Source organism: Chiloscyllium plagiosum, chromosome 10, assembly GCF_004010195.1.
Source record: "Chiloscyllium plagiosum isolate BGI_BamShark_2017 chromosome 10, ASM401019v2, whole genome shotgun sequence".
Lineage (NCBI taxonomy): Eukaryota > Metazoa > Chordata > Chondrichthyes > Orectolobiformes > Hemiscylliidae > Chiloscyllium > Chiloscyllium plagiosum.
In genome coordinates, this window is record NC_057719.1 from 86,229,693 (window position 1) to 86,253,268 (window position 23,576).

The 23,576-nt window shown below is 40.5% G+C and overlaps 1 protein-coding gene across 3 annotated transcripts in view; it reads right to left on the reverse strand.

The window, feature by feature from the left end:
- The window catches only part of LOC122553854 (neutral alpha-glucosidase C-like), a 110,657-nt gene that overhangs the window by 25,205 nt on the left and 61,876 nt on the right, over positions 1–23,576 (reverse strand). For all 3 annotated transcript variants that reach the window (XM_043698273.1, XM_043698272.1, XM_043698274.1), the window contains 7 exons: positions 22,859–23,002; positions 16,534–16,630; positions 14,140–14,241; positions 10,749–10,992; positions 10,008–10,072; positions 7,558–7,634; positions 4,883–4,957 (listed from right to left, as the gene is read on the reverse strand). In XM_043698273.1, coding sequence (XP_043554208.1) covers positions 4,883–4,957; positions 7,558–7,634; positions 10,008–10,072; positions 10,749–10,992; positions 14,140–14,241; positions 16,534–16,630; positions 22,859–23,002 — 804 coding nt within the window. The remainder of the gene's footprint in view (positions 1–4,882; positions 4,958–7,557; positions 7,635–10,007; positions 10,073–10,748; positions 10,993–14,139; positions 14,242–16,533; positions 16,631–22,858; positions 23,003–23,576) is intronic.

Below are 23,576 nucleotides of genomic sequence, written 5' to 3' on the forward strand. Positions count from 1 at the left end.
TGCAGGCAAAAATGAAGTGAAGAATTTAAGAACAACAACATGTAGTAGCAGTTTTAACCCATGATATTAATTTGAGGGAATACCATGAACAAAGGAATGTGGAGATACATGTGCTTATATATTTTAAGATAGCTGAAAAATGAAGCAGTTATAAAAATGTTATGTTGCAAATATGGGTATTGTCAAAAAAAAGGGAGCCATCCAGAAACTTTAGAAACCAAGGAAAAACATAAATGGGAATATTAAGTACAACTCTGGGCACCATACTTTAGAAAAGATATCACGGTTTTGGAGAGGGCTTGGAAGAGGTTTGCTAACACGATACCAGATTAAAGATTTTCAGTTTTGGAGAGTTTGGAAAAGCAGAAAGCATTAAGGGCAGGTCTATTAGAGGTATTCAATAGAAAGGAAACCTACATCCTCTGGAAAGTGGGTTGATAACCAAATTAAAATAATTGGCAAAATAACTAGAAGGAATGGAGGAGAATGATTTTAACACTTAAATCTGTTAAGTTGTTAAGTATATTCATTAAAAGAGTGGAAAAGTGTGGCGCTGGAAAGGCACAGCAGATCAGGCAGCATCCAAGGAGCAGGAGAATCGACCTTTCCGCCTTAAGCCATTCCTGATGAAGGGCTTATGCACGAAACATCGATTCTCATGTGCCTTTCCATTGCCACATTTTTCCAGTCTAATCTCCAGCATCTGCAGTCCTCACTTTCTCCAAGTCACAAAAAGAGTAGTCAATTTAGATTCCACTGAACTTTTCCCAAAGTTATTGGGCACATACTTGAAGAGAACTAAAATTACACAGTTATGGGGAAAAAGCTGTGGTGTGGGCACTTTCAGAGATGCAACACAGGCAAGGCAGATGAAATAGTCTCCCTTCTGCTTTTCGATTCTGTGATGTTCTGTATTAATGCTCAATGTGTACAAATATACACCACCTTCAGCTGGTTGATCAATAACCTTCCCTCCATCGTAATATTAGTTATGGGAACACTCACTGATGATTGCACAATATTCAGTAACATTTGTGACTTCTGAGATATTGTAGCAGTCTAGTCTATATGCAGGAGGACCTGGGGAACATTCAGGCTTGGGCTGATAAATGGGGAGTATGATTTCTGCTACACATATTTGGCAATGGCCATCTCCAGCGCAAAAGAATTAACAACTAGATTAATCTCCTTGACATTCAATTATCTTACTATGGTTGAATCCCCTAGTATCAACACTGTTGGGAGCTACCAGAAACTGAAATGAACCAACCATATAGGCACTTTGATTACAAGAGCAGATCAGAATTTGGGACTCTGTGAAAAATCACTCATCTCCTGATTCTTCAAGACTTGCCCAAAGGCACAAGTCAGGAGTGTGATGGGATACTCTTCACTTGCCTGGATTAGTGCAGCTCCAATAACATTCAAGAAGCTCAACACTATCCAAAACAAAATCAGCTTCTTGGTTGACACCTGACCTACCATTTTCAATGTATACTCTTTCACCATGAACCCACAGTGGAAGCAGTGGCACCAAGATGCACTGCAGCAACTCAGCAAGACTTCCTGCAGCACCTTCTAAACACATGACCTGTGCCAACAAGAAAGACAAGGGCAGAAGGTATATGGGAACACCACCACCTGCAGGTTTCACTCCAAGTCACAATCCATTCCAACTCATCCTCCAACACATCCTGGATGAAAATCCTGGAACTCTGTTCCTAACAGCACATGGACTGCAGCAGTTTAAGAATTTCACTCTCCACAAACCTTCTCAAGGGTAACTTGAGATGACCTAATACTGACCTAGCTAACAACATCCGCATCCTCTGAAAATTTAATGAAAACTTTTAGATTGTAAATAATACCATAAACAGCAACGTATAAAGTTAAGAAAAACATGGGGCAGCATGGTAGCTCAGTGGTTAGCACTGCTGCCTCACAGTGCCAGGGACTTGGGTTCGATTTCAGCCTTGGGCGACAGTCTGTGTAGAGTGTGCACATTCTCCCCTTATTTGCATGTATTTCTTTCAGGTGTTCCAGTTTCCTCCCACAGTCCAAATATGTACAGTTCAGGTGAATTGGCCAAGCTAAATTGCCCAGAGTGTTCAGGGTAGATGTAGGATATAGTCATGAGAAATGTAGAGTTACAGGGTAGGGGCCTGAATGGGATACTGTTTGGAGGGTTGGTGTACTTGTTGAGCCTAATGGCCTGTTCCCACACTGCAGGGATTCTATGATATTACAAAATAATACTAACCCTAACAAATGGCAAATTTTGTTTTTTTATAGGCACCTATTCTCAGCATCACCTTCTGTAAAGTTTGCAATAAACTGTCTTACGTTTTTCCCAACAAAGTCCCAGAATTCCTACTCAACTGATGATATATTTCCATTTCCCAGTTTGCCTCTCTGACAAATGTGGTTGATAAGATCACAATTTAACGTTAATTTATGCAGTGGGGTTCCACACTTGTTAGAGACTTAACCAAAACCTCAATTTCTTTAGTCATCCAACATTCCCTATACCTACCAGCCTTTCTTTTCACCCCAACAGGAAAGTATATTCCTGTTAAGGTGAAAGGAAAGGCTGGTCAGTATAGGGAATGCTGGATGACTAAAGAAATTGAGGTTTTGGTTAAGATAAAGAAGGAACCATATATCAGGTATAGACAGGATAGATCAAGTGAATCCTTAGAAGAGTGTAAAGACAGTAGGAGTATACTTAAGAGAGAAATCAGGAGGGCAAAAGGGGACATGAGATAGCTTTGGCAAATAGAGTTAAGGAGAATCCAAAGGGTTTTTACAAATACATTAAGGACAAAAGGGTAACTAGGGAGAGAATAGGGCCCCTCAAAGATCAGCAAGGCGGCCTTTGTGTGGAGCCGCAGAAAATAGGAGAGATACTAAACAACTATTTTGCATCAGTATTTACTGTGGAAAAGGACATGGAAAACATAGAATGTAGGGAAATAGATCTTGAAAAATGTCCATATTACAGAGGAGGAAGTGCAGAATGTCTTGAAACGCATAAAAGTGGATAAATCCCCAGGACCTTATCAGGTGTACCCTAGAACGCTGTGGGAAGCTAGGGAAGTGAATGCTGGGCCTCTTGCTGAGATATTTGTATCATTGATAGTCACAGGTGTGGTGCGAGAAGACTGGAGGTTGGCTAACATGGTGCCACTGTTTAAGAAGGGTGGTAAGGACAAGCCACGGAACTATAAACCAATGAGCCTGACGTTGGTGGCGGGCAAGTTGTTGGAAGGAATCCTGAGGGACAGGATGTACATGTATTTGGAAAGGCAAGGACTGATTAGGGATAGCCAACATGGCTTTGTGCGTGAGAAATCATGTCTCACAAACTTGATTGAGTTTTTTGAAGAAGTAACAAAGAGGACTGATGAGGGCAGAACGGTGGACGTCATCTATATGGACTTCAGTAAAGCATTCGACAAGGTTCCCCATGGGAAACTGGTTAGCAAGGTTAGATCTCATGGAATACAGGAAGAACTAGCCATTTGGATACAGAACTGGCTCAAAGGTAGAAGACAGAGGGTGGTGGTGGAGTGTTGTTTTTCAGACTGGAGGCCTGTGATCAGTGGAGTGCCACAAGGATCGGTGCTGGTTCCACTACTTTTTGTCATTTATATAAATGATTGGGATGTGAACATAAGAGGTATAGTTAGTAAGTTTGCAGATGACACCAAAATTGGAGGTGTAGTGGACAGCGAAGATGGTTATCACAGAGTACAATGGGATCTTGATCAGATGGGCCAATGGACTGAGAAGTGGCAGATGGAGTTTAATTTAGATAAATGTGAGGTGCTGCATTTTAGGAAAGCAAATCTTAGCAGGACTTATACACTTAATGGTAACGTCCTCCAGAGTTTTAATGAACAAAGAGACCTTGGAGGGCAGGTTCATAGCTCCTTGAAAGTGGAGTCGCAGGTAGATGGTATAGTGAAAAAGGCATTCAGTATGTTTTCCTTTCCTGGTCAGAGTATTGAGTATAGGAGTTGGGGGGTCATGTTGCATTTGTACAGGACATTGGTTAGGCCATTATTGGAATACTGTGTGCAATTCTGGTCTCCTTCCTATCGGAAAGATGTTGTGAAACTTGAAATGGTTCAGAAAAGATATACAAGGATGTTGCCAGGGTTGGAGGATTTCAGCTTTAGGGAGAAGTTGAGTAGGCTGGGGCTGTTTTCCTTGGAGTGTCAGGGGCTGAGGAGCGACCTTATAGAGGTTTACAAAATCATGAGGGGCATGGATAGGATAAATAAAGTCTTTTCCCTGGGATGGGGGAGTCCAGAACTAGAGGGCATAGGTTTAGGGTGAGAGGGGAAAGATATTAAAGAGGCCTAACGGGCAACTTTTTCATGCAGAGGGTGGTACGTGTATGGAATGAGCTACCAGAGGAAGTGGTGAAGGCTAGTACAATTGCAACCTTTAAAAGGCATCTGGATGGATATTTAATAGGAAAGGTTTGAAGGGATATGGGCCAGGTGTTGGCAGGTGGGACCAGATTGGGTTGGGATATCTGGTCGGCATGGACGAGTTGGACTGAAGGATCTGTTTCCGTGCTGCACATCTCTATGACTGAAGTAATGAGTAATCTCCTCTGTTAGCTGCCCATATTCATATTGAGCACGACACTTGCAGGCAGCTAACAGAGGAAATGCTCTTCTCATTATTTTGTGTTGATTGTGAACTCAGTCCATATGGGGACAAAAGCAGAGTTCAGCCCAGTGCAGTACTTCGCCATGATTTATTAGTTTCTACTGTTGATCATTGTGTTTAAATCAATGTTGGAACTATCTTTTCTCTAATCCAAAAAATGTTCCACTAAATTGCAGGATTAAACTAACTGGATACTTACACTATCGAGGGTTACAGAAACACGAAGAACCTGCTCACCATCAAACCGCTGTAATGTTCTGAGATAGTACCATTGCTTCAGGAAAAAGCAAAAGCAAACAGAAGCTGTGACAAAAATAATGTTGCAGTTAACAAAAACAAATTCAATACAAAATCATGGGCCAAGCTACAGTAGGAGGAGGACAAAAGTTGTTAATAAACAGGACCTGGAAAAAGAACTTGGAAGCTGTGAAGAGGTGATGGGAAGATGACTGAAGGTGTGGTGGAACAATCAAAGGAGTTTGGAGGTGACGTGGCAAAGTATAAATTTGGTGACTGAGGATGAGCTTGACAAGGTGGAGGAGGTGGGTGAAGAGATGGTGATAGCGAAGATGAAATTGAAAATGCAGGTCTTTAAGTAGGTGAGCAAAGATGGGGTTGATAAGATGGGTTTTGAGGCTGGTATTTTGTGCCATCTTGTCTTAACTCCTCAAAATCCTGTATAGGTTCTTGGAGTGTGGTGCTGGGAACGCAAACAAGAGGAAGTTCAAGTGATGAAAAGAAAAAAATAACAGGGTTGGGAAGACATAACAGGTGACTTACACTTGGCACATAGGTTATGATATTTCATATGCATATCTTTCATCAGACCATCATATCCAAGACATCCCAATTTAGCTCTTCACTTGACCAGAGCTGACTGATCAAAGCGGATGCCCTGGATATTGAGCTACACATTACTGGTAAAAATATTAGTAGGATATTTGCAAAAATTTAGTGATAGCTGGATTTAGATGGCATTGATAACCTGGGTTTGGGTTATTGTGGCAACTAAGATTTCAATATGATGAGCAGAAATTCGATGCTCATCATCAGTTGGAAGTGAACTGCCTGTTATTTTGATATCAGCACAACATAAATTTCCTGGAAAATCATATCTACATGCTGCCTGAAATAATCTTGAAAAGGACTGCTATAGTTTACCAACAGGATCATAACTTTCTAAAATACAAACATTTTCTGTAGATCAATGGTGCAGCAGTAATTTTCCTGGCTCTCGATTAAAATCACTGGTCACTGTGGTCCAACATTTATCTTACGTCTCAGTTCCCCCAAATTCACTGTCATACTTGTAGACTGCTTCTTCTTTCCAATTGTGCACCCCACCCCCCACAACAATCATTCTCTTCTCTTCCTTGAGCATGAATGTCCATCACCTTGTGGTAGTCTAGGTCCATGTATTCTTGCAAAGAACTGGATTTATGTGTTTTGTTGTTTAATATAGTTTTGGTTTGTGGATCTGATTCCGGGCTTTTAAGATCAGGAATAAACAGATGCTTAAGTCTTCACACTGCTGCTGAGTAACTGGATTATGAGCTCTTACTCTTGGATGCCTGAACTCCTGCCCTGAACAGTATTCCTTCAAAGTCCTGTGGACTGATCCCTGAAGCTGAGTAGGTAGTCCTGAGCTGCACCAGACATTTGGTCTCAACAGTTTGAGTTCAGCAGGCTGCAGAAACCAACTGAGCTTCCCAATGAAGAATGACGAAAAACTGGGATTAGGAGTGTGATTGGAGGGGATTGCAGTACATAGTTGGAAAAGGAGCGAATCAGGAACAGGACAATTAACCAGAATTGGAGATTTGGGGGCAATTGAGACATGGAAGAAGTAATGCACAATTGTGACTTCAACAACCAAACATTTTAACATGGAGCCAACAGAATTACTGCTACAACCTTTGAACTCGACAGAAAAATTTTAAGAATTTTATATTCTTGTCGGTGGCCTACAGCAGTCCTTTTGAGGACTATAGGTTAGGCAGCATGTGGAATAATTGGCACTTCCCTTCCAGCTGGTGATCAGCATCCTGACTTCCTGCTCAACATAGTAGAATCTAATGTTCAATCAACAGTAGGAGTGCCTTTAAGCAATCTTCGAGCTTCCCCCAAAATATCCTCTTTGGTATCAGCCCAGCAAGATATCAGTAATGGGGAAGGAGAAAGCAATAAATGAGATTAGGAAAGACAACGTCTGACATTACAAAAACAAGTATTCTTCAGTCATGAAAATAATTGAAGTTTAGTCATTTCCACTTGACTTATAGAATAACAAAATGTGAAACATTGTATCACATGAGCAATTAAAACAAGTTGTGGCAGCACGGTGGCTCAGCAGTTAGCACTGCTGCCTCACAGCACCAGGGACCCAGGTTCGATCCCAGCCTCGGGCGATTGTCTGTGTGGAGTTTGCACATTCTACCCGTGTCTGCGTGGGTTTCCTCCGGGTGCTCCGGTTTCCTCCCACAGTCCAAAGTTGTGTAGGTCAAGTGAATTGGCCATGCTAAATTGCCCATTAGTCAGAGGGAAATGGGTCTGGGTGGATTACTCTTCGGAGGGTCGGTGTGGACTTGTTGGGCTCAAGGGCCTGTTTCCATTCCGTAGGGTATCTAATCTAATCTAATAGCATAGACATAGTTCAAGAAAAACTAGATAAATACCTGCGGATTAAAAAAATAGCAAAGTGCGCTGATGGGGTTAGATGAAAGGGGTAGAAAGAGGCTCATATCTCCCATAAATACTAGTTGTACCGAATGTCCTTTTCTTTTCTATTCATTCCATTTAATTCATTAACATATTTATACAGCAGGCTTAGAAGTAATGTTTACTTTTAGACACACTGGTTATTTGTCTACTCACCTCTCCTTTCCCAGGAAGTAACACAATCACTTCTGTGATTCCAGCTTCGGTCACTGGACACACCAGCAAGGCTTCTCCTATAGATGACCAGAACAATATATCAATCCACATGTGGTTACTGAATTTATCAAAGATTATCCAGTTTGTGTTGTGCTATTGTATTTTTGAGAACTTCCTTCACCACAATCAGAGGGATGTAAATGGGTCATTTTTACAGGGGATGATCAGAATGAGAAGACCTTTAACTGGGCTTAAATTGGAAAATGTTTCCAGCAGAAAAGTCAAAAATTCACAAGCATCGTCTCTATCAGTGGGAAAAACTCTGTCTACTTTTAACAGTGAAGATGATAACGTTTTGGGAATGATGATCTCTCTTTTAAAAAAAAACTCAAGTTTGTTTAATTTTTGAAGCACATTACCTGGATAATTTTTAAGCAAAGATACTCTGCTCAGTAAACTGGGTAAGTAAAATCTATTGACTAACAATGCAATATCCATGGATAAAGCTATATACATTAATAGTTGTCAATGCAAGTGCCTATATCAGAATAGTGTTATCACGTCTTAGAATCATAAAATCTCTACAGTGCAGAAAGAGGTCATTCAGCCCATTGAGTCTGCACTGACCCTTTGAACGTCATCCCATTCAGATCCACCTAACCAACACATGTCTGGAGTGTGGGAGGAAACCCAGAGCACCTAACAGAAACCCACACAGATGGGAGAACGTGCAAACTCCACACAGACACCTGCGGCTGGAACTGAGGCTAGGTCCTGGCACTGGTAGACAGCAGTGCTAACCATTGAGCCACCATGCCCACCTTAAAGCTGCTGTTCAGACATAATATGAGAGCAACCACTTTTCAGCATGATGGATAAGTAAATATGTTTTGCAGCATATTTGGCACTGTTGAATACCATCTATCTATTCATGCTGTTAATACTTCAACTTTTAGATTACCTATTTATATTACTGGAACATTTTCTCAGCCTGTTTTATAATGGTTATTTTTAATTTGTTCACTTTCCTACTGTTCAGGCCACTTCAAAACTTGTACTTTGACCTGGTCTAGAGAAGACAAGTGTCTGAGACACGTTCTCAGACCTGGCCTGAGATACATTCTCAGCCAAAGTACCTTTACAAACTGCAGAAATTACAAGAAATCAGAGGGAGATATTTGCTATCTTTCTATCTTTGTCAGGGAGTCCTTGTTTTGATCCTATCCCGATGGTATGGTTATAATCAGGAGTTAGATATGGGGCAACTATGGGCACAAACTGTTATTGAATTTGTCACAACGCTGGGCTCTTCCACCATAGCCCTCCAAAACATCTCCTTTTCAAATATGCAATAGATTTTCTTTGAAAATTACAATTGATTTTGCAACTACTACCTACCAACTCACTGCATGAAAAAATTCTTCCTTGGATTTTTGTCAATAACCTCATTTTTTTTTCCACCTGGTTATTAATGATAAACATTTCTCCCCATTAAACCTCCCCCCTCCCACATTTAATTCCAAACCACTATTAAATCTTCTCTTAACCATACGTAGGATCAGGAGTAGTTCTTTAAGCCAATGAGCTAATGGTTAATTTGTATTTTAATCCCATCCATTCATCTTGGCCCCCAATCTTCATTACTTTTGTCTCACCAAAGTTTATTAATCTCAAAGCTGAGACTGTCAAATGACTTTCTGCCCGAACAGTTATTTTGGGAGGAGACCTCTATGACTGTTAGCTTTAAGAAAATTGGCCTTACATTACCCTGAACTGACTAGCTCTAATTTTAAGGTTATGCACTTTCCTTTAGCCTCCACCACCAGAGAAAAATACTTCTCTTGCACTCTATTTCCTTACTACTGACAGTCATATTCTTCAGTTTCTCTTTCTGTGCTTTCCTCTGACATACAACTACCCAGGAAAAAACTATTCAGAATTTCCTCCCTTATGCCCTCAAAGTATCTCAAACTCATATTCCAGTTCCAAGCAAACAAGAATCTTATTTATCTGAGTCTTACCACAAAACTAAAATCACAACATCCTCTGAATCCTCTTGACACTTTTCCTGACTGTGGTGCCCAGAATAGGTCACAATAAACTAGGCGATTCCATTAATTTTATGACATGCATTGTAATACTTTTCTTTTTATCTCCTATGACTCTACTTGCAAAACCATGGATCCTGTATGCATTCGAATAGCCTACTTGGCTTGTCCTACAAGCTTCAAATATTTGCACGCGTGAACTCTCAGATCTCTTCATTCTTGCACTCCCAATAAAATTGCACCATTCAAACTGCTCTGCATTAACTTTCATCTGCAATGTGCATGTTTGTTTCACAGCTGTATCTTAAAGTCCAATACTGTTCTCAGAATTTAAAGCTCAGCCTGGTCACATATTATCTGTGCAACTGACAACTGGTGTTGTCACAGACTGTTATACTGTACCTATCATGAATTCATCATCAACTGCAAATGTGTTGACCTCCTCAGGAAAATTCACCCATAAAGGTCTGTGAAGGAAAATGCCACAAATCACTTACTGTGGTCATAAAGGAACAGGATTCACTGAGTTTGAAGAAAATTGATGAGATCTTATATTTGACATGCGAGTGTTTAAAGCTAGGTACTAAAGTAAAGAACAAAATCCATTTACACAGCCAGTAAAGAATCTCTACTCAGGTCAAAATATCATATGCTAAAAGCATTGTGTTTGAGACACAAATTGTCGGCTTCCAGCATCTCACATGTGGATTGTCATTTTGTAATTCACTGCCAAAATAATTTCAAGAAGAAAGCAAGCCAAGTATACATCAAAAGAGGGGTTTGAGCGATATGTTGAGAGTCATCCATTAATCAATGTTTTAAGTGAAAACTCCCTGGTTAACAGGGGGCTATTGGGCATTCAGCGAGGTCAATCCAACAGCAAAGGAAAATGACCATGAGAACTGCTAGTACCCAAGGAACAGGTACACCAGAAATTCAACACTTCCAGATAAAAGGAGGAAGGAAGAATTGGGAAGCAGTTCCTCAGTCACCATTCTGGGATGCCAGAAGCTATCATAACTACTTTAGCCTGTTTCGAACCTCTCATCTTGTAATTCATTTAATTAAGCACTCGGTAGCTCACCAGGAGCCAACAAACATCATACACTTATTGAAAATATGAATGGAGTGGGTGCTGTTTACCTGATTACTGGCTCTGCCTTGGTATGGGCCATGTAGAAGAGAGTGTACCAGAATGGCAACAAGGCATATCGCTCTCTAATTGTTTCCCGGATAATCTTAGTGTTGTCCTCTCCAAACAACCAAGGCTCTCGTCGCTTTGTCTCTGTATGGGAATGGTTCCTGAAGAAAGGTTGGTATGCAGCAGCCTGGTACCAGCGAACAAGGAGTTCTGGCTCAGGATTCTGTGCAAATCCACCAATGTCAGCTGAAGAAATAAAACATTTTTTAAACATTTATTGAAAGTCAGAAGGCAGAACAAAGAGTCTGACATCTTATATAGTGAGTATTCTCTCTCTTGCACGGAAATTTCAACAGACACAATTCTCTGAAAAGCCACAAGATGGGAGGTTTAGAAATCACTGCCATGTTAGGACTTATGAAAATGAACTTATCACAATTAACATTATACAGAAGTAGATTATGATTAAGCATGTGATTTTCCTCCTCCACTCATAGAGTCATGAATGGGTCAATGGGACATGGAAGACAATTTATCAACTGAAACATTTGGTAATACAAACATAGAAACCTAGAATATAGGAGCAGGAATAGGCCATTTGGTATTTCAAACCTGCTCCACCATTCTGTATGATCATGGTTGATCATCAGACTCAGTACCTGGTTCTCACTTTCTCTCCATATCTTTTCACCCCCTTAGAAGTAACTTTTTTGAAAGATTTCAATGTTTCAGCCTCATTGGTTTCCTGTAGCAGAGAATTCCACAGGGTCACTACTCTCTGAGTGAAGAAATTCCCCCTCATCTCTGTCCTAAAAGGCCTATGCTTATCTGTAGACTGTAATCCCTGGTTCTAGATTCCCTGGTCATTGAGACATGGAACAAATATTTGAAGTCTTCCAAAACCTCAGACCTAGTGACCTATATCCTACGGATCTAAAACGATAGGTGGCAAGACAGTGGATGCTCTGGCTTTGATTGTCTGAAATTCATTAGATTCTGGAAATGGTCCCAGCAGATGGGAAATCAGCAAATCTAACACCAATATTCAAGAGGGAGAGAGAAAACAGCAAACTGCTGTGCAGTTAGACTGACATCAGTCATCAGGCAAGTGTGGGAATCGACCATTAAGAAAATCTTCACAATGGACACAGAAATTAGTGTATGATGTGGCAAAGGGCAACATGGTTTTACGAAAAGAGAAATTATGTTTGATAAATGTATTACAATTATTTTAAAGATGTAACTACGAGGGAAGATAAAGTGGAACCAGTAGAATACATGGATTTCCAACGGACTTCAATAATGAGCCTCACAAAAAATATAGGCAAGATATGGACTCATGGAGTTTGGTGTTCTAAATATAATCAACATACGCGTGAATCAGGATCTGGAGGAGGGCAATCAGCCCCTTGAACCTGTACCACCATTTAGTAACATCATGGCTAATCTGATTGTAATTTCAAATTCAAATTCATGCCTATCCTTGATAATCTTTCACCCCTTAGCTTAACAAGAATCTATCTACGTCTGCCTTAAAGATATTCAAGGCTAGTTAAGAAAGGTCGTAAGGAAAAGCCAAGGAATTGTAGACCGGTGAGTCTGACATTGGTGGTGGGCAAGTTGTTAGAAGGAATCATGAGGGACAGGAATTACATGTATTTGGAAAGGCAAGGACTGATTAGAGATAGTCAACATTGCTTTGTGCGTGGGAAATCGTGTTTCATTAACTTGACTGATTTTTTTGAAGAAGTAACAAGAGAAGTGATGAAGGCAGAGTAGTGGACGTGATCTATATGGACTTCAGTAAGGTGTTTGACATGGTTCCTGATGGAAGACTGGTTAGCAAAGTTAAGTCACTTGGAATAGAGGAAGAACTGGCCATTTGAATAAAGAACTGGCTTTAAGGTAGAAAATAGAGCATGGTGGTAGAGGCTTCTTTCCAGACTAGAGGCCTGTGACCAGAGGTGTGCACAAAGACCAATGCTGGGTCCACTGCTTTTTGTCATTTAGTTAAATGATTTTGATGTGAACACAGGAGGTATGATTAGTAATTTTGCAAATGACACCAAACTGGTTAGCGAAGAAGGTTATCTCAGAGTTGAACGGGATCTTGATCAGATAGGCCAATGGGTCAATGAGTGGCATTTGAGTTTAATTTAGGTTAATTGAAGGTGCTGCATTTTGGAAATGCAAATCAGGCAGGATTTATACACTTGATGGTACGATCTTGGGTAGAGTTGCTGAACAAAGAGACCTTGGAGTGCAGGTTTATAGTTCCTTGAAAGTGGAGTCACAGGTAGATACCATAGTGAGGAAGGCATTTGTTTTGTTTGCCTTTATTGGTCAGAGCATTAAGTATAGGAGTTGGGAGGTCAAGTTGTGACTGTACAGTACATTGGTTAGGCAACTACTGGAATACTGCATGCAAGTCTGGTCTCCTTATAGGAACAAGTTTGTGAAAGTTGAAAGAGTTCAGAAAAGATTTACAAGAGCGTTGCCAGGGTTAAAGGATTTGAGCTATAGGAGAGGCTAAATAAACTGGGGCTATTTTCCCTGGAGCATCGGAGTCTGAGGGGCAACCTTATAGAAGTTTCCTGAACAGTGAAGGTTTCCTGAATTGTCCTCCAGGATGAGAAGATTGCTCTATGATGAAAGGCTGAGCAAAATAATTTTCTGGAATTTAGAACAATGAGCGGTGATCACACTGAAACATACATAATTCTGAATGGGCTTAATAAAGTAAACACTGAAAGGCTGCTTCTGCTGGCTAAGGAATGTAGAACATGGGGGCACAGTCTCAGGATAAAAAAGTCAGTCAGGACTGAGAAAATGCTGTGAATTCTTTAAATTCTTTATGCTAACAGGTTATGGATGCTCCATCAAGTCAATACATTTAAACATAGAATCCCTGCTGTGCAGAAAGAGGCCATTCAGCCCACTGAGTCTGCACTGAAGAGCATCTACTCAAACCTAGCCCCCTACCCTATCCTAGCAACCCTGCATCTTTACCATAGCTAAGCCACCTAGCCTGTACAACACTGCACACTATGGAGCAATTTATCATGGCCAATCCACTTAGCCTGCACATCTTTGGACTGTGGGAGCACCCAGAGGAAAGCCACACACACATGGGGAAAATGTGCAAACTCTACACAGTCACCAAAGGCCAGAATTAAATCCGGGTCCTTGGCACTGTGAGGCGGCAGTGCTAAACATTGAACCACCATGTCAAGAGTTTTGGTGTCTCAGAGATTTAAGGGAAATAAGGAGAGGGTAGGAAAGTGGAGTTGAAGTACAAGATCAGCTATGATCATACTGAAAGGTAGACCAGGCTTGGTAGGCCACATGGTCCACTCCTGCTCCAAACTCTTGTTTTCATGAGTTGACTCTTACCTCCACAGAAGGAGATTCCAGTTATACTGAGATTAAGTAGCATCGGGATTGAGATTTTAAGGTAACTCCATTCAGCTACATTGTCTCCTGTCCATACAGCTCCTAATAAACAGCATAAACTTGGAATGAGAAAGCAGTAAAGCAGGAAAGAATAATCTTTTTCTTTGCGCACATTTCATTTAATTTCTTTTGGGCAATTCACTCTTTCTGCTGTTCACTTCCACAGGTCAGTCATTCTCTGGCACTTTAACAAAGAGAGCTTCCTTTCAATATGAACTTTGATGGTGAATATTAGGAAGCTCTTTCACAATAGTGAACATTACAAGCCAGCCTCATCCCGTCCATAAAGGGCATCTACCAAGGGTCATTTGTCCAGTGATAAAAAGCTTGGTGATTTTGCCCTCTGTCACCCAGTGGCACAGGCCAAGTGTAGCATCCTAACACCCTAAATGATAAAAGCTTGGGTAAGAATCTGATCAACTGGAACGTCAAAAGGGAGATGGCTTTGTGGTTGGTGTAATCACCATAGCTTTACAAAGTGACCACATATGGAGACAGTCAGCATTTTGAATCAGGTATTGAAACTGGGATCAGAAATGCAATCAGTAGCATTAAGCTATGGGTTGCATTATTGATTTGTTCTCTATTTCTGCCTCTCAATTCATCCTTCACAATCCCAGCTCAAACTTGTTAAGATTACTACAATGGCTCAATTTAGTTTTAAAAAGGTTATTTTGTCCTTTTTTTTGGAAGAGAGGTCATAAAGGTAGAGGTGCGAGGAGTCTAGTTTAACAATATGAGGGGAGTGGCCAGTTCTCCTAGTTCAGTTTTTTCTAGTTTGTTTATAGCTGTAACAGTCACAAAATGTGTGATTCCAGGGGAGTTGCAAGCTTCAGTAAAGAACTCTGCTGACTTTCTTCTGAAATCTCTCTTTGGATGTGTTCATTCCTGCCTGTAGGAACCTGTATGAATTTACATTTCTGCCAAGGAGTGTGTTTATGGGATGTAACTGGATTGGAACAGTTAATTAGTTAAGTAGCGGTATCAGGTCAGTTTTCCAATTGTTGTTATTCTAAATTCTGTTTTCTTCTGTTTGCGTTTCAACTGCAGTGTTTAAATAAATTCTATTTTGCTTAAAGCCGAGTTGTCGACCAATTGGAACACCCACTTCACATCTGCCTTTAAAATACAAAAAACGTAGGGTCTAGGCTACCTTCTCAAAATATTTTAAAAACAGAGATCAAAATAAAAGCTATCATGGTCCAATGAGTCAGGCCTATTGATCCATCAGGTCTCATCATGCCGCCTTAGGACTTGGTAAAATTTCTCCTTCATTCACCTTGAATGTCTTGGAAAGAGGCACACAACCTCAGCTCAGCACTGAGAAAGAGTTGATGCATTGTGCAGAAACAGGAAATTTTGTGCCAGCAACAAATTTCCAAAGAAACAATAAAATTTGAATTGAACTGAGAAAGGTTGAGTGACTCTTGAAAGCTACAAGGATTATATAATATTTGTGCCTACGTGATCGCAGTTCTCAAGCTGGATCTCTAAAGAAGTTTGCTTATTCCATCTGAAGCTTAAAATAGCACAGGTGATCACAGATAGAGCAGCATATCTCCATGGTCAGCAGAAGTCCATGTGAATAGCTAAAACTGCTTAGCTGTCCCAAGCTGCTTGGATTCTGCCATTCTTGCCAGAGTGAAATGGACATTTCTAACTCTGCTGAGCTAAGATTCAGACTTTTATGCCAGACATTCCCACTTTAATACTGTTATTCCAACAGTTCAGAAAAAAGCCACCAAATGGAACAAACATACTGTTACATATTCGGACAGCGTAGAGATGAGCTTCCATAAGGATTTTTGTATTATCAACCATAACATTTGGAGAATTCAGCAGAGATTCACTGCCAGTGTACACTAGATAAACCACATCCAGGTTTCTTTCCAGCCCACAGCCTTTCTCTACATTACTGAAAGATTCAGCACACTCACAGGTTCATACCTAAAACAAAAACTGAAAATGCTGGAGAAACCCAGTAGGTCCGACAGCATCTGTAGAGAGAAAAACAGAGTTAACATTTCAAGTCCAATTGAAGATAGCTGTATTATGCTGATGACAGGGTGAGGTGGGGTTGGGGATGGGGAGAGTGGGGATCGTGTACACAGTACATGAGAATGGTGCCCAGAGGGAAAGAGATAACAAAAGAGAGATAGGCAAACAAAGCGATTGCTGCTGATGAGTTAAGAGAGAGAGAGACAGAGAGAAATACTTGGTACGGTGCAAAGAAAACGTGTATGGCTTAAAATGGATTGGCTGTGCTGGGAGTTACCCATCCAAAATAGGACCTAGCCACATTAGCCTTAATCCTGTCAGCTCCTGACCACTTACCATATCTCTGTGAACCAGCAAAGAAGGAGCGAGTCAAGACAAATGGCCTCTCCATTCCTCTAGATCGACGAATCAGACCTTCAGCTGTTGCCCATTGCTGGTGCAAAACACACAGAAACATAAGGTCAACCCTGTAGTTTGTTTTAATCCTTTAGAGAACAAAAGTTTAAAAACTGCTCCAAACTCAGGGAATCTAATAGTGACATTGCAGTGTTATCTATCTGAGTCCATTCTGTCAGTTAAAGGAAATCCCCAGTTTACAAGAATGACTGTTCCAGGGGTCTGGCTCTTGATCTTAAGAACATGAACCATGGTGGCTTATCCAACCTGTCCCATGGAGGGACACCTTCTTCATCATAATATGCATATTTTTCACTTGAGACCTGTCATCTCCAGGGAGCAGGTGGCCATCCATGTTGATGTGGGGGAAACATCTGAGGAATTCCTTCTCGACTGCAAGCCAATGGAACTGCAGGCTACAGTTGCTTGGGTCCTGATGGACTTAGCGAAGGTCTTAAAAAAGGTGTCTGATGAAGTAGTAATACATATATCGGTGTTAATTTTGCAAAATTCCCTAAGTACAGGAAAGGTTCTATCAGATTGGAAGGTACATTTTAGCTTCTGCAGTCAACAAGGAAGGGGGGCATTAAACAGGAAATGACAGACCAGCTGGCTTGAAGTCTACTGGGGTCAAGTATTGAAAATCATTCGTAAAGAAGATTATAGTTATGCACTCAGAAGAACTCAAGTTGTTGGGGAAAAGTATATCGTTTGCCAAAACGTTTAAAACAAAATAGTCAGGAGACGAGAGCTTGAGCAATTAACTAGCTTTAACATGGCCATGGGGAATTACATCTTCATTCAGAAGAGTCCGACGCAATTCCAATGAAATACAGAATGTTACAATGTATATAGTAAAATACAAACCCACTGCCCATTAATTACACAACCCAAGGGCAATTGTAAGGTCCACATACATTGTCCAGACCTACACTTCTTAATGGAGAAAGTGAGGACTGCAGATGCTGGAGATCAGAGCTGAAAATGTGTTGCTGGAAACCAAGGAACAGGAGAATCGACGTTTCGGGCATAAGCCCTTCTTCAGGAAGCCCTTCATTCCTGAATAAGGGCTTATGCCCGAAACGTCGATTCTCCTGATCCTTGGATGCTGCCTGATCTGCTGCGCTTTTCCAGCAACACATTTTCAGCTACATTTCTTAATGTCTACAAAACTGAATGTTATCTTAAACTGCAGGTTCAGCTGGGTTAAAACAACTGATAAGGGACAGAGAGAAACAATATATCATTCTGTGAGCAGCACTATCTAATGTCCTGAAGAGCACAGACAGCCTGTAGCTGCAAGGTCACACTATCAAAACAGCATTCCTCAGCCAGAGTACAGTCAGCATTATGCTAGCAGGCTACATTGTATTGCAAAAATTGCTTTCTGACAAAATAGCTTCACAGAATTTTGTGTCAATTTTGGTCAAATTCCGCCACATTAAGAGGGAAGAGTCAAAAATAGTTTTGCAAAACGGAAAACATGTTTCATTAATTTATTACAGTTCACCAGAGGAAAAAGAAATGTGATGTAGGTCAAGTGAAGCCTGTTGATGCACTGTTCTTGGATTTCCAAAAGTCATTTGACAATCTACCACATATATTCTGGGAGTAATTAGCACATATATATTAGCTGACTGACAGAAAGCAGAAATTATTCATAAATGAGTTTCTTTCAGCCTGTCAGGATGAGATTAATGAAGTACTGCAGGGATCTATGATAGGGTCCCAGCTTTTTAACAATTTATATCAATGAAAGAACAGCAAAGCCATGGCATCTAAATTTGCAGATGGCACAAAGATAGATAGTAACGTATGTTGAAAAGAGGACATAACAAGATTGCAGATGGACATAGAAAGATTAAATATGGTGCAGTGTAACTGTGAGAACATGTGAAGTTGATCAATTTGGCAGAAAGCATAAAGTGAGAAAAATATGATTGAAATGGAGAATGATTCCTGAGGGGGCATAAGAATATGAGTGTAATGGTGCATGAGTCACGAAAAGTAATGCAGTAGAGTAAGTAATTAAGATGACTAATGGAATTTTATCTTTACGAGAGGAACGGAACATAAAAATTAAATGATGTGGAGGTGCCGGTTTTGGACTGGAGTGGACAAGGTTAAAAATCACACAATACCAGGTTATGGTCCAACATGTTTATTTGGAAGTACTAGCTTTCAGAGCGCTGCTCCTTTGTATGCTTCAGTTATTATAAGGCATTAGGGAAATCCCATCTGGAGTAGTGTGTACAATTCTGATTTCCTTATTTATGGAAGGGTGCAAAGTCTTTGGAGGTGGTTCAGAAAAAGTTTGCTACCTTGACACCTGGATTGAGCAGGGTGTCTTATTTGGAATGTAGTAGAATAGAATACTAATTTATTATCACTCATATTTTTACAAGAAATACAGTGAAAAGTGTTTAAGTTTCCATATTCTGGTGCCTAATGTTTGGACAGACTGGGCTTGTTTCCTCTAGAGTTTAGAAAAGTGAGGGAATGATTGGATTGAAGCATTTAAGATTCTAAATAGTCTTAACAATAAAATCATGAGGGCATGGATAGGATAAATAGACAAAGTCTTTTCCCTGGGGTGGAGGTCCAGAACTAGAGGGCATAGGTTTAGGGTGAGAAGGGAAAGATATAAAAGAAACCTAAGGGGCAACTTTTTCACACAGAGGGTGGCATGTGTATGGAACGAGCTGCCAGAGGAAATGGTGGAGGCTGGTACAATTGCAACATTTAAAAGGCATCTGGATGGGTATATGAATAGGAAGGGTTTGGAGGGATACGGGCCAGGTGCTGGCAAATGGAACTAGGTTGGGTTGGGATATTTGGTCGGCATGGACGGGTTGGACCGAAGGGTCTGTTTCATGCTGTACATCTCTATGTCTCTATGTGAAAAGGCTATTTCCTGTTGTAAATGAGTCCAGAACTAGTGGGAAAGTTAGGCGTCTAAAAATTAGGCATCTCTCTTTTAGGGCAGAGACAAAGCGAATTATATAACTTTGGAACTCACTCAGGTGGATTTAGATGGATTCTTTTAAGGTAAGAGAATCAAAGGTTATCAGATTAACACGTAACATCTGTGCCACACAAATATCAGGCATTGTCTCTTATTGGAGATAGTCAATCTAACCATATCCCTTGTCAGGCAATGGCAGTACCATCACTGAATCACTATCAATAGCCTGGGAGTTACTGTTGGCCAGAAGCTCGACTGGTCTCATCATATAAATATAGTGGCTACATGAGAGCGCACAGCTAGGAAGACTGCCACGAGTAACTCACTTCCTGAATCCCCAAAGCCTTTCCACATTCTGCATGGCACAAGTCAGGAATGTGATGGATTACTCTTCACTTGACTGGTTGGGTGCAACTCCAACAACACTCAAGAAGCTTGACAACATCTAAGACAATGCAGCCTGCTTGATTTGCACTGCATTCACAAGTATCTACTCCCTCCATTATTCATGTTTAGTAGCAGCAGTGTGCACTACCTACAAGATGCACTGCAGAAATTCACCAAAAATCCTTGGACGGTAGCTTCCAAACCCAAGATCACATTCATCTAGAAGGAGAAGGACAGCAGATTCATGGGAACACCACCACCTGTAGGTTCCCCATCAAACCACATACCATCCTGACTTGGAAATATATCACTGCTCCTTCAGTATTGCTGGGTCAGAATCCTGGAATTCCCTCTCTAAGGTAAAGGTGGGTAAACTTACAGCACATGGACTGCAGCAGTTCAAGAAGGCAGCTCACCACCACCTTCACAAGAGCTACTAGGAATGTGCAATAAATGCTGGCTAGCCAGTGACACCCACATCCCACAAGTGAATAAAGGGGGTACATGAGAATGTGAAAGTTGACATACAAATATATCATTCCTGAAGAAGGGCTCATGCCCGAAATGTCGATTCTCCTGCTCCTTAGATGCTGCCTGACCTGCAACACATTTTCAGCTCTGATCTCCAGCATCTGCAGTCCTCACTTTCTCAAACAAATATATCAACCAAGATCTTAAAGAATAGCAGGGGGGCTCAAGGAGTTGAATGGTCTACTTCTGTCCCAATTTCAAAGGATCGAGATAATTCAGGAGAATACTTTGTCCTGATGCAGCATATCTCTTTTATTAGTGAACTTTGCCCAAGACAAAATCAGGTCCATTTCTCAGTTGATAATAATCTACAACGTGACTGTCACTACATCAGCTGCTCTTGACCAAAGTCATGTTCCAAGAGAAATGGCACACTATCAGTGTTCTGCATGTTTCATGTAACTTGCACATGGGAGTATCACATTAGCGTTTGGTGTTATGACGCAACATTGTGAAAATGTGGAATAATGTAGTGGCGGCTGGTCTCATGATATCAACAGAGATGTATCGTTAGCACAAACTAGAGGAGTTTTGTTTAACAGAAGTTTACAATCCTATATCTGAAAAGAAGTACTTGTAAAAGGGATGGACTTTTAGCATCCATGGACATTAATATATATGATCTGATAAGCAGTTCAGAGGCGAAGTTGAAAGACGAGAAAATTAATGTGGAAGGCTATGTGAGAAATTGGAATAACAGAGAGCTAGGAAAAGATGGCAGGTTGCTTTGTTAGTTAACAATGGCATGAGATTATTGATGACAGACCACTTTAAAGTTAAAAGATATAGAATCAGTTTGGGTAGTGATAAGGAATAGTTAAGATCAGAGGTTTTGTGTGGGAATGGTTGAAAAGCCCCCAATAGTGGTTACAATCAAACAGATATATATGAAAAATCTTCAATAATTATTCGTGACTTTAACTTTCATATCGTTTGGGAGAATGAGAGTGATATCTTAGAAAATGCATTCAGAAAATGTCTTTGGGATAATTTCTTCGAACATATTCCAGACAATACAAAAATTGGTGGAGTTGTGGATAATGAGGAATGTTGTCAAAGAATACAGCAGGATATAGATCTGTTACAAAGTTGGGCTGAGAAACAGCAGTTGGAATGTAATCCAGTTAAATGTGAGGAGTTGCACTTTGGGAGGTGAAAGTAAAAATAAATGATAGGAACTTTAGGAGCATTGATATGCAAAGAAATCTTGGGGTGCAAGTCCATTGCTTTCTGAAAGTGGCAACACAAGTGGATATGGTGGTAAATAAGTCTTATGACATGCTTTCCTTCATCAGTCGCAGCATCAAGTATAAAAGTTGGCAAGTCATGTTGCAACTACAGAAAATTTTAGTTTGATGACATTTGGAGTACTGAGTACAGTTCTGGTCACCATACTATGGGAGGGATGTGGAAGCAAGAGATATTTACCAGGATATTGCTCAGATTGGAGTGTATTAGTTATAAGGAGAGGTTGGACAAACTTGCATTGTTTACACAAGGGTGTGGGAGACTGAGCGGCAACCTGATAGAAGTAGAGGAAATTATGAGAGGGCTAGATAGAGTGGGAGTTGTTTTCTTTTTCCCATAGTGGAAGCGTCAAATACTTGGGAGTATAGACTTAAAGTGAGAGGGGGAAAGTTTAAAGAAGATGCGTGAGGCAAGCATTTTTAGGCAGAGAGTGTTACATGTCTAGAACATGTTGCCAAGGCAGGTGGTGGAAGCAGATATGACAACTATGTTTAAAATGCATTTTGACAGACATGTGAAGTTAAGAGAATACTGGGATACGAATCATGGCAGGCAGATGAGATTAGTTTAGAATGGCATTGTGGTCAGCACAGACATGGTGGCCTGAAGAGCCTATTCCTGTGCTATACTATTCTATGTTAAAAGTGGTTGCAATATTACAGTCAGGAAGTTTTATTGCAGTTGTACAGGGCATTACTGAGGCCATATGTTGAGCACTACATACAGCTTTGATCTCTTTATCAACGTTCCCTTTAAGGCACACGGCCAGTTCTGGAAGCTGCTGCATTTTGGAGGTCCACACAACACCAGAAAAAATTAGACAGAACCTTATCCTTACATGAAAAAAAATTGTTTTTAAAGCAAGTCAGAAAGCATTCACTTGACTCATTCCTGGGATTAAAAACTTATCTTATGGAGAAAGGTTGAAATCTTTTTTCCTAATAACATCTCTCACTTCAATGAGTACAAAATTCACAAAAATAAATTTCCAGTTAGAACAGGATACAATGCATAATGAATCCATCTTGTTGGTCTGTGAATTACTAGTTCTCCACCACTACAGTTACTGGTAATGTGGACTCCAACAATCTCCAAAAAACAATCTATATGCCAGTTGCACAAGACATCATTTACCTGATAAAAACCATACAGGTTGTGCATCTCTCGGTGCTCCCATCCACCAGCATGCATTGCATTCTTGTGCATAGTGAGTTCAGGTCCACTAAACACAGCTGGCTCATTCATGTCATTCCAGAAAAAAAGAATATCTGTGGAATCCTGCAACACAGAAATGCATTCCATGGATTAACAAACTGCTTTCTCCTTTCTTTTTCCTCCTCTTTGCTCTTAATTACATTCCATGGGCACTTCTTGCCCCAATAGCTTGTCAATGTGATAATATTCCATATATGGGTCTAAATTGTAATTGGGATGAAACTGGTCTTTGATAAAATAGGCAATTATGAATCAGCAACCAGTTTACCAGATACAACTGAAAGAAATTAAGAAGAAAATTGAACAGGGGTTGGAAAGAGCTGATAGGTCATTTCATCCCTTTCACCATCATCATCAAGGACAAATTTTACTTTGCTCACATAGTTTATTTTACTGTGGGGAAGGCACCATATGAGCTCAAATCTAACCCCAACTTATGTTCACACACTTGCACAGATCACTGAATAGTAACAAGTGCAATACCTGAGCAAATGTTTCAATTTCCACTGAGGCACAACTCCAGAAATCCTGGCCCCAAATATGATGCATTATTTTCAGACGGCATAGCGTTCAGTTCTAATTTGTGTACTTATGGCACACAAAGCCAACTACTGGTGTGCTAGTTTCCACTGGAATA